The 15,916-nt window shown below is 39.3% G+C and overlaps 1 protein-coding gene across 1 annotated transcript in view; it reads right to left on the minus strand.

Annotated features, from left to right (window-relative positions):
• The window catches only part of LOC102081174 (mucin-2-like), a 29,176-nt gene extending 13,868 nt beyond the window's left edge, over positions 1-15,308 (minus strand). The window contains exons 1-29 of the mRNA XM_025904617.1: positions 15,203-15,308; positions 14,805-15,060; positions 14,143-14,257; positions 13,707-13,797; positions 13,487-13,620; positions 13,174-13,390; positions 12,831-12,956; positions 12,621-12,735; positions 12,385-12,535; positions 12,151-12,264; positions 12,001-12,070; positions 11,759-11,896; positions 9,939-10,103; positions 9,530-9,624; positions 9,320-9,446; positions 8,957-9,212; positions 8,793-8,845; positions 8,595-8,707; positions 8,262-8,413; positions 8,001-8,139; positions 7,413-7,523; positions 7,125-7,304; positions 6,615-6,854; positions 6,376-6,532; positions 4,821-4,949; positions 4,032-4,722; positions 2,670-3,377; positions 1,147-1,287; positions 318-947 (exon numbers count right to left, since the gene is read on the minus strand). Coding sequence (XP_025760402.1) covers positions 318-947; positions 1,147-1,287; positions 2,670-3,377; positions 4,032-4,722; positions 4,821-4,949; positions 6,376-6,532; positions 6,615-6,854; positions 7,125-7,304; positions 7,413-7,523; positions 8,001-8,139; positions 8,262-8,413; positions 8,595-8,707; positions 8,793-8,845; positions 8,957-9,212; positions 9,320-9,446; positions 9,530-9,624; positions 9,939-10,103; positions 11,759-11,896; positions 12,001-12,070; positions 12,151-12,264; positions 12,385-12,535; positions 12,621-12,735; positions 12,831-12,956; positions 13,174-13,390; positions 13,487-13,620; positions 13,707-13,797; positions 14,143-14,257; positions 14,805-15,060; positions 15,203-15,278 — 5,690 coding nt within the window. The 5' untranslated portion in view covers positions 15,279-15,308. The remainder of the gene's footprint in view (positions 1-317; positions 948-1,146; positions 1,288-2,669; positions 3,378-4,031; positions 4,723-4,820; positions 4,950-6,375; positions 6,533-6,614; positions 6,855-7,124; positions 7,305-7,412; positions 7,524-8,000; positions 8,140-8,261; positions 8,414-8,594; positions 8,708-8,792; positions 8,846-8,956; positions 9,213-9,319; positions 9,447-9,529; positions 9,625-9,938; positions 10,104-11,758; positions 11,897-12,000; positions 12,071-12,150; positions 12,265-12,384; positions 12,536-12,620; positions 12,736-12,830; positions 12,957-13,173; positions 13,391-13,486; positions 13,621-13,706; positions 13,798-14,142; positions 14,258-14,804; positions 15,061-15,202) is intronic.
• Positions 15,309-15,916: the final 608 nt, after the last annotated feature.

Below are 15,916 nucleotides of genomic sequence, written 5' to 3' on the forward strand. Positions count from 1 at the left end.
TAGTTGGGGTTGTGGTGGTAGTTGTAAATGTAGTGGTAGAAGTGGTTGGAGTCGTAGTGGTAGTTGTGGTTGGGGATGTGGTGGTAGTTGTCCCTGTAGTAGTAGTTGTGGTTGGAGATGTGGTGGTAGTTGGCTCTGTAGTAGTAGTTGGAGATGTGGTGGTAGTTGGATATGTGGTGGTAGTTGGGGATGTGGTGGTAGTTGGGGATGTGGTGGTAGTTGGCTCTGTAGTAGTAGTTGGAGATGTGGTGGTAGTTGCAGTTGTAGATGGGGTGGTAGAAGTAGTTGGAGTCGTCGTGGTAGTTGTAGTTGGATATGTGGTGGTAGTTGGCCCTGTAGTAGTAGTTGGAGATGTGGTGGTAGTTGTGGTTGGATATGTGGTGGTAGTTGGAGTCGTAGTGGTAGTTGGGGATGTGGTGGTAGTTGGAGATGTGGTGGTAGTTTTAGTTGTAAATGTAGTGGTAGAAGTCGTTGGAGTCATAGTGGTAGTTGTAGTAGGAGACGTGGTTGTGGTTGAACATATCACATCACAACATTTTAATTTGATCTTGTAGTCAAAACACTTTTTTGGTGGTCTGATCTGGTCCTCTACTTTACATATTAAACCAATGTCCTTTTGACAAGTAACAACTTGGCCAGTTTCAGCCACAAAGTCATTAAATGTTTTGTCAGGATAATTTACTGCTCTACAGTCAATACCTTCAATATTGTTACATATTTGAAGACCAGTATCTGTGATGTTTTTGTATGTTTCCCAGTCACTTTTATCCGTAGGATCATGCACATCATACCAGTCTGACCACTCACATTTGAATTCTGGAATGCAAGTAGATGGCGACAGTGTGGTTGTACTTCTGGTAGTTGGAGTGGTGGTGGTGGTGGTAGTTGGAGTCGTGGTGGTACTTGTAGTTGGAGTCACGGTAGTAGTTGTAGTTGGAGATGTGGTGCTAGTGGTAGTTGGGGTCGTTGCAGTAGTTGGAGATGTGGTGGTAGTTGGAGTCGTGGTAGTAGTTGGCTCAGTAGTAGTAGTTGGATATGTGGTGGTAGTTGGAGTCGTAGTGGTAGTTGTAGTTGGAGATGTGGTGGTAGTTGGAGTCGTGGTAGTAGTTGAGGATGTGGTAGCAGTTGTGGTTGGATATGTGGTGCTAGTTGGAGATGTGGTGGTAGTTGGCTCTGTAGTAGTAGTTGTAGATGGGGTGGTAGAAGTAGTTGGAGTCGTAGTGGTAGTTGTAGTTGTAGTTGGGGATGTGGTGGTAGTTGTAGTTGGGGATGTGATGGTAGTTGGCTCTGTAGTAGTAGTTGGAGATGTGAGTGTAGTTGTGGTTGGATATGTGGTGGTAGTTGGCTCAGTAGTAGTAGTTGGATATGTGGTGGTAGTTGGAGTCGTAGTGGTAGTTGTAGTTGGAGATGTGGTGGTAGTTGGAGTCGTGGTAGTAGTTGGCTCAGTAGTAGTAGTTGGATATGTGGTGGTAGTTGGAGATGTGGTGGTAGTTGGCTCTGTAGTAGTAGTTGTAAATGTAGTGGTAGAAGTAGTTGGAGTCGTAGTGGTAGTTGTAGTTGGGGATTTGGTGGTAGTTGGCCCTGTAATAGTAGTTGGAGATGTGGTGGTAGTTGGCTCTGTAGTAGTAGTTGGAGATGTGGTTGTAGTTGTGGTTGGATATGTGGTGGTAGTTGGAGTCGTAGTGGAAGTTGGGGATGTGGTGGTAGTTGGCTCTGTAGTAGTAGTTGTAAATGTAGTGGTAGAAGTTGTTGGAGTCATAGTGGTAGTTGTAGTTGGGGATGTGGTGGTAGTTGGCCCTGTAATAGTAGTTGGAGATGTGGTGGTAGATGTGGTTGGAGATGTGGTGGTAGTTGGCTCTGTAGCAGTAGTTGGAGATGTGGTGGTAGTTGGAGTCATAGTGGTAGTTGGGGTTGTGGTGGTAGTTGTAAATGTAGTGGTAGAAGTGGTTGGAGTCGTAGTGGTAGTTGTGGTTGGGGATGTGGTGGTAGTTGTCCCTGTAGTAGTAGTTGTGGTTGGAGATGTGGTGGTAGTTGGCTCTGTAGTAGTAGTTGGAGATGTGGTGGTAGTTGGATATGTGGTGGTAGTTGGGGATGTGGTGGTAGTTGGGGATGTGGTGGTAGTTGGCTCTGTAGTAGTAGTTGGAGATGTGGTGGTAGTTGGCCCTGTAGTAGTAGTTGGAGATGTGGTGGTAGTTGTGGTTGGATATGTGGTGGTAGTTGGAGTCGTAGTGGTAGTTGGGGATGTGGTGGTAGTTGGAGATGTGGTGGTAGTTTTAGTTGTAAATGTAGTGGTAGAAGTCGTTGGAGTCATAGTGGTAGTTGTAGTAGGAGACGTGGTTGTGGTTGAACATATCACATCACAACATTTTAATTTGATCTTGTAGTCAAAACACTTTTTTGGTGGTCTGATCTGGTCCTCTACTTTACATATTAAACCAATGTCCTTTTGACAAGTAACAACTTGGCCAGTTTCAGCCACAAAGTCATTAAATGTTTTGTCAGGATAATTTACTGCTCTACAGTCAATACCTTCAATATTGTTACATATTTGAAGACCAGTATCTGTGATGTTTTTGTATGTTTCCCAGTCACTTTTATCCGTAGGATCATGCACATCATACCAGTCTGACCACTCACATTTGAATTCTGGAATGCAAGTAGATGGCGACATTGTGGTTGTACTTCTGGTAGTTGGAGTGGTGGTGGTGGTGGTAGTTGGAGTCGTGGTGGTACTTGTAGTTGGAGTCACGGTAGTAGTTGTAGTTGGAGATGTGGTGCTAGTGGTAGTTGGGGTCGTTGCAGTAGTTGGAGATGTGGTGGTAGTTGGAGTCGTGGTAGTAGTTGGCTCAGTAGTAGTAGTTGGAGTCGTAGTGGTAGTTGTAGTTGGAGATGTGGTGGTAGTTGGAGTCGTGGTAGTAGTTGAGGATGTGGTAGCAGTTGTGGTTGGATATGTGGTGCTAGTTGGAGATGTGGTGGTAGTTGGCTCTGTAGTAGTAGTTGTAGATGGGGTGGTAGAAGTAGTTGGAGTCGTAGTGGTAGTTGTAGTTGTAGTTGGGGATGTGGTGGTAGTTGTAGTTGGGGATGTGATGGTAGTTGGCTCTGTAGTAGTAGTTGGAGATGTGAGTGTAGTTGTGGTTGGATATGTGGTGGTAGTTGGCTCAGTAGTAGTAGTTGGATATGTGGTGGTAGTTGGAGTCGTAGTGGTAGTTGTAGTTGGAGATGTGGTGGTAGTTGGAGTCGTGGTAGTAGTTGGCTCAGTAGTAGTAGTTGGATATGTGGTGGTAGTTGGAGATGTGGTGGTAGTTGGCTCTGTAGTAGTAGTTGTAAATGTAGTGGTAGAAGTAGTTGGAGTCGTAGTGGTAGTTGTAGTTGGGGATTTGGTGGTAGTTGGCCCTGTAATAGTAGTTGGAGATGTGGTGGTAGTTGGCTCTGTAGTAGTAGTTGGAGATGTGGTTGTAGTTGTGGTTGGATATGTGGTGGTAGTTGGAGTCGTAGTGGAAGTTGGGGATGTGGTGGTAGTTGGCTCTGTAGTAGTAGTTGTAAATGTAGTGGTAGAAGTTGTTGGAGTCATAGTGGTAGTTGTAGTTGGGGATGTGGTGGTAGTTGGCCCTGTAATAGTAGTTGGAGATGTGGTGGTAGATGTGGTTGGAGATGTGGTGGTAGTTGGCTCTGTAGCAGTAGTTGGAGATGTGGTGGTAGTTGGAGTCATAGTGGTAGTTGGGGTTGTGGTGGTAGTTGTAAATGTAGTGGTAGAAGTGGTTGGAGTCGTAGTGGTAGTTGTGGTTGGGGATGTGGTGGTAGTTGTCCCTGTAGTAGTAGTTGTGGTTGGAGATGTGGTGGTAGTTGGCTCTGTAGTAGTAGTTGGAGATGTGGTGGTAGTTGGATATGTGGTGGTAGTTGGGGATGTGGTGGTAGTTGGGGATGTGGTGGTAGTTGGCTCTGTAGTAGTAGTTGGAGATGTGGTGGTAGTTGCAGTTGTAGATGGGGTGGTAGAAGTAGTTGGAGTCGTCGTGGTAGTTGTAGTTGGATATGTGGTGGTAGTTGGCCCTGTAGTAGTAGTTGGAGATGTGGTGGTAGTTGTGGTTGGATATGTGGTGGTAGTTGGAGTCGTAGTGGTAGTTGGGGATGTGGTGGTAGTTGGAGATGTGGTGGTAGTTTTAGTTGTAAATGTAGTGGTAGAAGTCGTTGGAGTCATAGTGGTAGTTGTAGTAGGAGACGTGGTTGTGGTTGAACATATCACATCACAACATTTTAATTTGATCTTGTAGTCAAAACACTTTTTTGGTGGTCTGATCTGGTCCTCTACTTTACATATTAAACCAATGTCCTTTTGACAAGTAACAACTTGGCCAGTTTCAGCCACAAAGTCATTAAATGTTTTGTCAGGATAATTTACTGCTCTACAGTCAATACCTTCAATATTGTTACATATTTGAAGACCAGTATCTGTGATGTTTTTGTATGTTTCCCAGTCACTTTCGTCCGTAGGATCATGCACATCATACCAGTCTGACCACTCACATTTGAATTCTGGAATGCAAGAAGTCAATGACATTGTGGTTGTACTTATCGTAGTTGTGGTGGTAGTTGTAGGAGTTGGCTGTGTCATTGTAGTTGTGGTAGTGGGAGAAGTGGTTGTATTTGGCTCTGGACATACATCCACACATGTTTGGTTTTCCTCATCAAATATGGGCTTATCTTCTGGGCATACAGGGTAACAGCCTGTAAAAAAATCACATAATAAAGCCTCATTCAACATTTCTGAATGGCACATTTATCTCATGTAATGTCATACAAACTAACATGACTTAACCCCCTACCTTCCAGGGTTGGTATCGGATTGAAACATACGCCTTCTGGATTCAAGCAGGTCTTGTAGCATGGACGGTGGCAAGGGTAATAGTGCCATATGCATTCCATTGGGCTGTTGTAGTAATCACAATAGACAGCTAGGAAGAGAGGATAGAAATGATGTTATTTATTTAGATAATTAAAATGTTAATTGAAATATATGAAATTTCTATGTGCAATGTGAATGTAAACTCCACTTTATACCATCTCACATTACAATTTATAAGCTGATTCTTTCAGACTTTTCATGATGGAGCACATTAAGTGATAAAAAAAAAAGGTGGGATTGAGATTAATTATAACTGACCCTCAGTACATTATAGATTGAGTTTATATTGAACTAATGGTGTTCCATATGCAAATCTAACACATTGATTAAAATATTGTCTGCAATATATTGGATCTGAGTTTACATCTACAGTGTCTTTACTTATTCTGAATGCAAATATGTGGGATGCATTTTACTTTTTCCACATATTTTGTTACAATTATCATTAATCAGAAAATGATAATACCTACAACCAATATTCTACTATGAAAATGTGTTTTTAGAAAGAAATGTTGCTTTTAACAATGAAAAACTAAAATATCATGATTAGAAAAAAACTATAGTGAGGTGAATCCTGTTGTTTTCATAATCCTTTTTTAAACAAGCTCTTCCTTTATTGTTTGCCAAGTGCTTGTTCATTGTGAATGTATCAAGACTGACTCATTTAGACAGGACCAAATGGAAAATGAAAGGCCATTTTGGACATGAGAGTGGCCTCCTCACACTTTTCTCCTACAAAAATAATTGCTAATAATGGGTAATTCTTATGTTGCATGAGACAGAAGAGAAAATCTGCTTTATTGTCAAACAGTACAACAAATGAAAGCATGGGTTATATACAGTATGCTCTGTAAGACTATAAGCCATGCTATGATAAAATCTTTAACTTTATTTTTACATACAAAAAACTTTTTGTTATCTAAGAATGATCCCTCTATAACTGTATATCCTTTTCCATAGAGTACAACTCTGGAACAATCATTTTGCTACATCCATTGTCTTTTGCAATTAAACACATAATCAGCTTTTTTAATGATCCCAAAAACCATATATTACATGCATTTATTTATAAAGATCAACACAGTATAATTCCAAATTAGTGATTCGGCTGCAAATCTGCAGTCTCATTGATATATGTCACTAAATACCATACACTAATTAATTAATGGTCTGAATATGTTTTTAAAATGAGAGATTTCAGTTTCAGATTTTTCATAAACTTACAAAAACATGTGTCCAGTTTGGATGTTATTGGTTATTGAGCATAGCTTGACACAGAAAAAGTTAAGCTTACTAATTAATAACAATATACAAAGTATAAAAAATGAAGGGGGTTTATTTCCTGAGCAAACTGATGCATAAAACAGACATTTCTGTCATTGTTAACACTATGCTCACAAGAATTTAAGGCCTCAAAGAGAAAGTCATGTTTCAGAAAAAGTTTGAAAATCAAATTTAAAAAAAATGTTACTTACGACAGATCTCTGGAGTTCTCCATGCAATGCAAACATCATGCTCATTGCAAGCCTGAGCATAAACTGCAACTGCTGTGCATAAACATTCACAGTCTCCCCCAGTGTCGCAGGCACATGAGTCTTTCACACAGTTTTCATAAAATGGAATGGGGCTAACCTGTCCAGTGCAAATTTGATGATAATTTTTTAGCAAAGTGTTTCATAATTACATGAAATGGAATCCTACAAATTGGCATTACCTTTCTGTGGCATTCTTTAAATGTTTCTCCAATTATGATGCTACACATCATTTTTGCCCACTTATGTCGACTGGGGGTTACTGCACAAGGATCAATGTTCTCCTCCGCATCTGGACAAGAGCTAGACACTTTCCAGCTGTTTGCAAATTCGAGTAGATTGCTCACCACCAGCTGACCCTGGGTGGTGTAGTCATTCTGTCCATCACCATCAAAATTTCCACACAGGCCACACACCTCTCCCTGTATAGTCATACAAAAAGAGTCAATCAAACAATGTGTGATGTTGATAAATATAATATAGTGATTTACAGTTACCATACATTTCATTAATACATTAGGCTCTTTTAAGAAGTTTTTTTTTTATTTTAAAAGTGATTCTTTGTATTTTTTCAATATTTGGTATTGCAAACAAGAAGTTTGCGGTGAGACAAAAGGGGTATACTGCATTGAATATATCAAATATTAACCACTTTAGTGTAAGGATTTAATGTAACAGTCACTGTGACTCACAAAGTGTGTTGGTTCCAGCAGAATCCGAACAGCTGTTTTGCGATCCCACATCACTGCCACACCGATGACAGATTCTACAACCACATACAAGCCAACCTTCCTTATTCTGTACTTGATCAGAGGCCCATGTCCCAGATCATCCTCTTCAAATCTTCCCCTTGATAGTTTGATTTCTATTCTCTGTAATGAAGGAAATTAAATTCATCTTGGTTCAGTTAAAATGCTAAAAATATATTTATTTAGATTTACTATTGTTGGCATGAGAAAAGTGTTTGTATCTGATCTTACCCCCAGTTGAATTCTGACTTTTTTAGAGCAGGTGGTGCCCGTAGAGCCACAAGGTACATTTTCAATGATAACTCCAAAGCTGTCATGCACTGTTTTATTGCCACAGTTGTTCTGTAAAAAAAAAAAACCAAAAACAAAACAACAACAACAAATTGTTAAATTTTGTGTTTTTTGTAGTTAAGGTAGATGATAACCAGATCAATATTATGCACTTATGCATTATATATTGACTAACAGCCTGTGAATCTTTATGTAATGAATTTTGGAGTCACAGTGTAGGTAATTCTTAATCGCGTCTGAAATCTTTACAAAAGACTTTCCTGATTCCTCATCCTGATATTATTTAAAATATATGGCATATTCTTGCAATTTCACCAAAGAGTTCTAAGCAAGTAATTGTATTTGGTGAACAAAAGATACAGTGTGAATGGCATGTATCTTTTTTTTACTATGGAATTTAGAGTTACATGACAGACTTTGTTCTTAATTGTTCAATGTTCATTTTTATGAGAAACATTGGACAAGGGCATGAGGAGGTGAATTCAGGTGACAGTTGTTCTTCAGATGATTTTGGCATACATTATTTACCTTTACAGCAATATAGCCACACTGTCCTTGAAATGCATATTTTTTCTGATCAAATGTGGTGTAGTGACCACTTCCATAAATAATGCAAGTTCCTGGACATTTTTTCTCTGTGCATGTCCATTTTCCACTTTGGCAGGTACTAAATGTATCAAGAAAAGTAAATACAATACAATTTTAATACTGTGAAAAAAACATGCCATATATGTCAAACACTGTTTATTAATCTACAGTAATTCATTAGAAAATACAACAAGATCCTACCAGGTGTTGCACTGGTTTGGTATTCGTGTTCCAGAGGCATAGAGATGGCCTTCATGTTTGCATGGACAGTCACTTTCTTTCACACAGAAACCTTTACCATCATCAAGGAGGCCACTGGGACACCGACAACCAGATTCACATTCGGTGGCATCCTGGGAGGATACAAAGACCACATTGATAAAAAATAAAATAAAAAATATCAGACACAGTTAAAAATTGTCATACAAAACTGTCTACTACTGAGTGTATGCGTATAAGATTAAATAATATATAATAGATTCAGTTTTTTGAGACTGAGAGATCAGCTAAAGCACAGCATCAAAAACAACTCACACAATCATCATTTTCCAGATTTAAACAAGTTCGAACACACTGCACTCCAACAACTCCTGTGCTTGCAGTGGAGCAGTTGAAGTATTCTTTAGAAGAAGGGCAAGCTGTAGAAACTGTAGGGGGAAAAGAAAAATTGCTTTAATATGCTGTATATTGTCTTAACAAAATGCTTGCATTGAAGAAGAAGAAAAAACTGACTTGACATGCGGGTTCTCCCAGAATGGCAATGAAGAACTCCGTTAGTGCATACGCTAAAAAAGACACCAAAATATAAAAATGCAACACAAAAATCCTAAATGTGTTACAGTCCTGCTTAATCCTTAGTTTAGGGTTTTTTCATTTGAAGTCCTGAAATGACTCACCAGTGCTCGTTGTTGATGCTGATGGACTTGCCTGACTTAACGTAGACTTCATTATGGTAACAGGGACACTTTGCCACTGGGACACAGATGCCATTGTCATCTAGGTAGTGATCCTCAGCGCAGGAACAGCCATCCACAGGCAAGAAATCAGAGGTGCAGCTCTGCTGCTTTAAGCTCAAAGATCTGCAAGTCAGCTGGCATCTTTGATTTTTGTAAGAGAAGGTCTGAGATTCTGGGCAGTTCTTGGTGTATTTGTCTGTTTTACAGAAAATATGACAGTGATTACTTCATAGTTTTGGACTGACTAATAAAAGAGAACATGCTCATCAAACTTCATTACTGAGCTGTTTCAGATACCCTTACCGCACACATTCTCTCTCCAGTCTGTCAATAACACTCCCTTTGATGCACAAGCTCTGGCGTAGGAGGAGAAAACAGCACACAGGCAGTCCTCACTCTTCTCACAGTTACAGCTAGCATAAATACATCGCTGTAAAAAACATTGAACACATTTTTATTGTATTACAGTCCCACCGTATTTAGTTTAAGACACACAGAGAGGTTTTGTTGTACCTTGTAGTAAATCTCAGGATCCACCACAGAATGGCACTCTGCAAAGGTACTATTTGGCTGTCGTAGCAAGGCGCACCAGTGATTGGCATACTTTTCTACAAGTAGATGAGTACAAATTTAATTTCTTGTTTATACTTCTTGCTTGTTGAAATATGTTGCATTTAGAACCTGGAAAATCAGTTTCAAGCAAATGATAGCAATTAAAGAAATAAACTTCCATCCATCCATTCTCTTCCACTTATCCTAGGTGGGGGGGGGGCATCTTATGGTAAGAAGCAGGGTACACCCTGGACACAGGGTACACCCTGGACACGTTGCCAGTCTGTCACAAGGCTAACACATAGAGACAAACAACCATTCGCTCTCACATTGACACCTATGGGCAATTTAGAATTACTAATTATCCTACCATTTTCCACGCTGAAAGAACAAGGGTCATCGAGTCTTTCTTCTCTGTCTTGGCATACATGGCTAGCCTTCCAGGAGTTACTAAACGCTGCTGCACTTCCCTCCACAATTCCCTGACGAGTGTTCATGTCATCAGACAGGACCATGTTGTAGTTCCCACATAAACCTAAAAATACAGATTTTTAATGAAGAAATGATCATGAAATGCAAATTAAACTAGAAACATTTGCATTTCCTGCGAAAATGCTGTGTGGATGCCTTAACGCTGAAGCTGTCTGCTGAAAAGCTGAAAAAGATGAAAAGTTGCAAAAAGTTCTATGGTGGTGAAAAAAAAATGTCACCCTGAGCAGGATTCGAACCTGGCCCTGCCAGACTCAAGGCAGTTACTCATCTAATTGACCCAAACTCATTCTCGCAAAGAAGAGGTGGACAGACTGACAATTCCGCTGAAATTAGCACAAGCTGCTGAGAATTGTGCTGATAAGGGGTGAAAAGGCTAAAAATTTTGCAGAAAAGAGGTGAATCAGCAGAATTTCTGCAGAAAAGAGGCAAAGAAGCAGAACGTTGCGCTGAAAAGAGGTGAATGAGCAGAATTTCTGCTGAAAAGAGGCAGAACAACCTGGTTCTGCTCAAATTCACCAATCAGAGGTACTGCCTCTGTGTGCTTCATCAGGCTGTGTACTTCAGGCTGTACCTCTGTCAGTGCGCCCCAGGGCAGCTGTGGCTACAATGTAGCTTGCCGTCACCAGTGTAGTTAAGTTTGAAAAACAAGCAAGTTTTAGCAGAATTGTGGAAGTTTTCCATTCATTTCAATGGGACACAAAAAGTGTAATATTTTAAAAAGTATAATAGTAATAAACACCAAAAGATATAGCTGGAATTAGCAGAAATAGCAGAACAGTTTAGAGTTTGAACGGAGAAAATCGGCTGAAAACTGAGGGACTAGTTAAGTGCCGAAAAATGGGTGAGCAACTTGAAGAATAAAGTTTAAAGAGAAACAGGAACTCAATAGTGTGGATGCCTGAGGCATCCACACAATAAATGTATGAAACCAAATAGTTTTTAATGGCTTGCTTGTTGGGTGGTATTCAGAGTGGAACAATCCTGAGATCATCCTAGGTCACATAACACAAAATTTCTTTGTTATGTTCTGTGGCTACCTCAGTGACTTCTTTCAAGGTTCAAGATTCTTTATTCGTCACATGCATACTTATACAAGTATAACACACCGTGAAATGTAACCGCAGACTATAAAACTAGAGGATTTTGGAATGTAAACCAGAGCAAAAATAAGTAAAAAAACTACAAAGGTGCATAGTCGGAGCGGAGCGGTCAGGAAGGCATCTGGATGTGGCCGCGCTGAACCTTCCAGATAAGCTTTTCATTTTGGCATACCAGTTAGCTGCCCACACCATCTTAGCTGGTTCCTTTTCATCTGAAGAAGCTAACACTCTACTACGAGTGCCCTCATTATTTCTAAATTTCTCGCCGTAACTCTAAGAGTGAGGTCATTTATTTCAACCTTTTAGCCAAAACTAGTTTTAAAGCACATCGCTGATCATACAGCATAAAAAAAAAAAGCATTTAAAGTGTTTAATTTTTAAAGAAAAACATATCAATCATTGAAGTCAATATAATCTCCTGGTGTTTAATTTGTTTAAGCTGCAAATGGCAAGGTTTGTTTCGAAATACACAGATACATCAAAATTACTATAATCATCTTCAACAGACAACATTCTTCAAGTCTTGCAGTAAATGGTTATTTAATAAATGCATATTAGTCCTCATGATATAATGCTTTAAGACTAATGTAAAACTTACCACGTGTCTTTTCTCTGTAGCTCTGCTCCAGGCTGACATAGACTTGCATGAGGGGTACATGTTGGATCTGAATTTGCAAACCAAAACTGGTCTGGAGGATGATGTGAAAGGACGAAGCATGGAATACACTGATATCCCCTGTGAATAAAGAGAAAGACAAAAATCAGTTTGGCTAACTTCTTACGTCTCAGCATAAATGAAAGTAACACCTTAAATCGAAAATTCCTTATTTTCTGACCAACCTGAGAAGTACGGCAAACTGATAGTCTGCATATTCTGCTTTACTGCACCATCAGCAGTGAATGTTAACACCTGAATAAAAACAGAATTGCTCATTAGAATGTTGCAGCTGTCAGTATCTATTTAAAGCACGAGCCCAGTATTGAACTCACATTGTTTCTGTCATTGTTCAGCAGGATTTTGAGGGTCTTCAGACAGGTGTCATACTCTTGGTGTGCACACGGTACCAGTTGGACCAGGATGGTAAACTTAGGGCTTGCATCATCCTGGAATATACATAATGTGAGAAAAAGTACACAAATTAGCCTAATCCATTATTTTTACCTTGCATGTGCCCAACACAGTATCTTCTAAAATTTGATAGTACAAAGCTAAGGCTCATTTACCTTTCTTTTCACCTTGGCCAGGGTGTAGTAGCAGTCTCCGTGGAAGGTGAAGTCTTTCCCATCAAAGGTGGTTACATGTGAACCTTCTTCAACCGCACATGTAGAAGGTGTTGAAAGACTTTCACAAGCCCATCTACCCTCAAAACATGTGCTGAAAAACAAACAAATTCATTAAGATTAAAAAATGTATGAACACATTGTAAAAAATTACATTCTGGTAGCATTATGAACATTACCATTCCTCTCGCTCCTGTTTGTAAACTTCACCAGATTCATAGATTTTTTCATGCTTGCACTGGCATTCAGACTGAGCAATACACCCCCTCATGGAAATGTCATCGAACACAGTTCCTGAAACGGAAGGTTGGCATTTGATGATAAAGTCCCATGAAAAGGGAAGCTTTAACAGGTGTGTAGAAAGAAACTTATTTGTTATGAGCACTAACCAGGAGGACAGAAGCAGCCGTCCATTTTGTGGTCCTCACAGAATGAGCTTGTGTTTTGATGTGTGCAGGTATCCACACAAGGGGATCCACTCTCTTCATAAACCATGTTGAATGGGCACTGTTTGGCTGTGAAGGAAGTGGGGATTTACGCAAAGTGTTTAAACATCAACTTGTTGAAGTTTTTCACTTGTGTGTTAGAACACCAGATTTTTTTGTGCACTTATTTTACTTCTGACGTTTCCCAAATTTTGATATATATTTCAGTGTTTTGATACTCTCTCTACCCCTTAATATATAAAAGACAAAAATAAAAGCCAAACAGAAAGAGAAAACAAAATTTTACCACAGAACTCAGAAGTCCTCCAGTTGGGAGGCTCCCCTCCTGCATGGGAACACTGTCGAGAGAACTCAGAGAGTGTGCTGCAGACACAAAAGTCATCTGAATGGTTGGTACAGCCACACATGTCCTGCACACAGGCCTGAATGTAAGGCTCAGGTTCAATCAGTTTGGTGCAGGAGCTCCAGGTTTCTGCATGCAGCATCTCTTCACAGGTGTTTTGCTAAAAGAGAGTAAACACATGCACAATTAGTTAATGCAAATAAAAACCATCAGATCTCTTTCGTTAAACCTGGCTGAAGTAGGTAACAAAACTCACAAACTCTTTGCATGACTCTGGCACATTCATAGCTTCCTGTGACACATCTTCCTCTTCATATGGGTCCTCACAATCATCATTTGGACGATGGACTTTATGTATGTTGCCAAACTCAATGGGGCTGATTTTGCGACCTTTTGCATACAGTTACATTAGTAGGGACACACAATAGTCAGCATATTATAGATTTAAAAAATAATAAATGATAAACAGCTTTTACCATCAAGGAGGAACTCATTGTAGACTGGAACACCGTTAAAATCTCCACAAAGTCCACAAGTGCGGTTAGTGTAATCATTATCAATTTCCACCTTAAACACGGAGTAAAGAAAGAAAAAGTTTTAGAAACCAGACATGACATGTTTAAGATATAAAAATATATAACATGACAAAATAAAATGAAATTAATGCATCAAAATTGCCACATGCAAGGACTTTACATGTACACAGGTACAATAGTAACCACTGTAACTATTGTTGTAGTGAATCAGGTAGTCGGCAATTCTACTCAAAGGCAATGTTTTTATTTAAATGTCACACAGACAAAAATATAAAAGTATGGCTCAGTATTTCTGGAGGTTGGGCTGTTAGTCATTAATAAAAGAAATGTGTTAAAATAAAATGTCCTATTGGATCTGTCTGTTTTAAGGATTTACCATGACTGCATCATCAAGGTTCCACATGACAATGATGCCAACTTTGGACTGGAGCTTGATGTAGACTGCATTTCTTTCCACTTGTACTCCGGCCTGGTAGTGTGGAAGTTTGACACTGAGAAGAAAAATAATATCTTTTTAACAATTATAATTCATTTATATCTATAATTAACATATATAAGACACATCTCTGTACTGAATAAAGTATTTTGCATTATAAATCACTCTGTGTACTTCAAATGTTCACTTATATTGCCATACTTAAGAGTACTGTCTGAAAGTCTGGGTTAATGTATAAAAGTGAAGCCAGATTCAACGACCACACTAACATTTTATCTTTGGAGTCAACAAAATGTGAAATTAATGAAATTGATGACTGATAATATATATAATTATGCTATTTTAGTGTCGTTTTTTTTTTAGTGTATACAAGTGCTGAGGGGAAGTGTGGGTAATGATGAACATGGTGAATCAATCAATGAATCAGTGAATCAGAGATTAATAAGCATGTGGATATTTCTTCCTACTCTATTTCAGACTTGATGACTGAGTGGTTAATTCATGTCATTAGGAATATGTGTATATATTGGTTTTATATATCTGAGATAAAAGATTATCATTGTCATCATAATTATATCAGAGTTGCTTGTTTTCTAACTTACGGCAGGTCGTTTACAGTGACCACATCCTTGCTGAGGTGAAATGCAAAATCGCTGATGGTGACCACCACATAACTGACTGTTGGGTTTCCATCGTTTTCCTTCCTCTTCATGTGCACAGAGAACTCCGGGAAGGTGTCATGGCAGTCAGAGACCAGGTTGTATTCACACATGCCAGGAAACTGGTACACATCACCATCGAACGTCTTGAAGTGCTCCCTGCCCCATGTGCTACAGATGCTGCTCACATGGTTGCGGACTGGAAAAACATTCACATAAATAAAAGCTGAATACTGGTAGAAGTATTATAAATGTTGTGTTCATATATGCATTATTGAAGCAGAAAAATTCTATTTAAATCATCGACGTTTAAAAGCAGACCATAATTATTTGAGCCTTACCCCATCTGGCTTGGATCTCAGTGACATGGGCTATAGTCAAAGCAAGGACACACAACCCCACCAAACTCCCCCTCATTTTTGCCACTGTGGACTTGCTGTTTCCAGAGCAGATAATGTAGAAAGTTGTTCTTGACAGCCCTTTATATTGAGAGCTGACCTTTTTTTTTCACACCTTATTTCTGAGTAAGACATGAAGATTTATTGCCATTCGTGGAAAACATGTGCTGGATGGCTGTCCAACGCCCTTCACAATTCCCATATAACTAATTATTACATCCTTCCTCTTGATTGAACAAGTATGTTTGCACTTCAGTTAAATATCTTCATTTCAAGACGACAGAGGCAGCAATGAAACAGCTTTACTGACAGCATGCTCCTCTGTTCTAAATCTATTGTTTCATAAGAACCCAATAATTATAATTTATTAGAAATCGAAATGAATGGTTAAAAATGAGACACTGGGATGTAAGATTTCTTACAAATCTGCCAAGAAAGTAAAGATCTCATGAGTGACTATGACCATGCAGGTATCACCTAACATAATCTGAAACCTACGTGAGCTGCTTTAAACAAAGCCTATGCCACCTTGTCTACCATCTGCTTTACATTTGATAAGATCATTGACAAACATCCTGCAATACTCAGGAGCTTATTCATGTCAAGGCTTTCATGTTCTACTCAAAAGCCATTAAGCAGCAGGGTTTGATTCCTTCA

This window comes from Oreochromis niloticus, unplaced genomic scaffold (assembly GCF_001858045.2).
Source record: "Oreochromis niloticus isolate F11D_XX unplaced genomic scaffold, O_niloticus_UMD_NMBU tig00002753_pilon, whole genome shotgun sequence".
NCBI classification, from domain to species: domain Eukaryota; kingdom Metazoa; phylum Chordata; class Actinopteri; order Cichliformes; family Cichlidae; genus Oreochromis; species Oreochromis niloticus.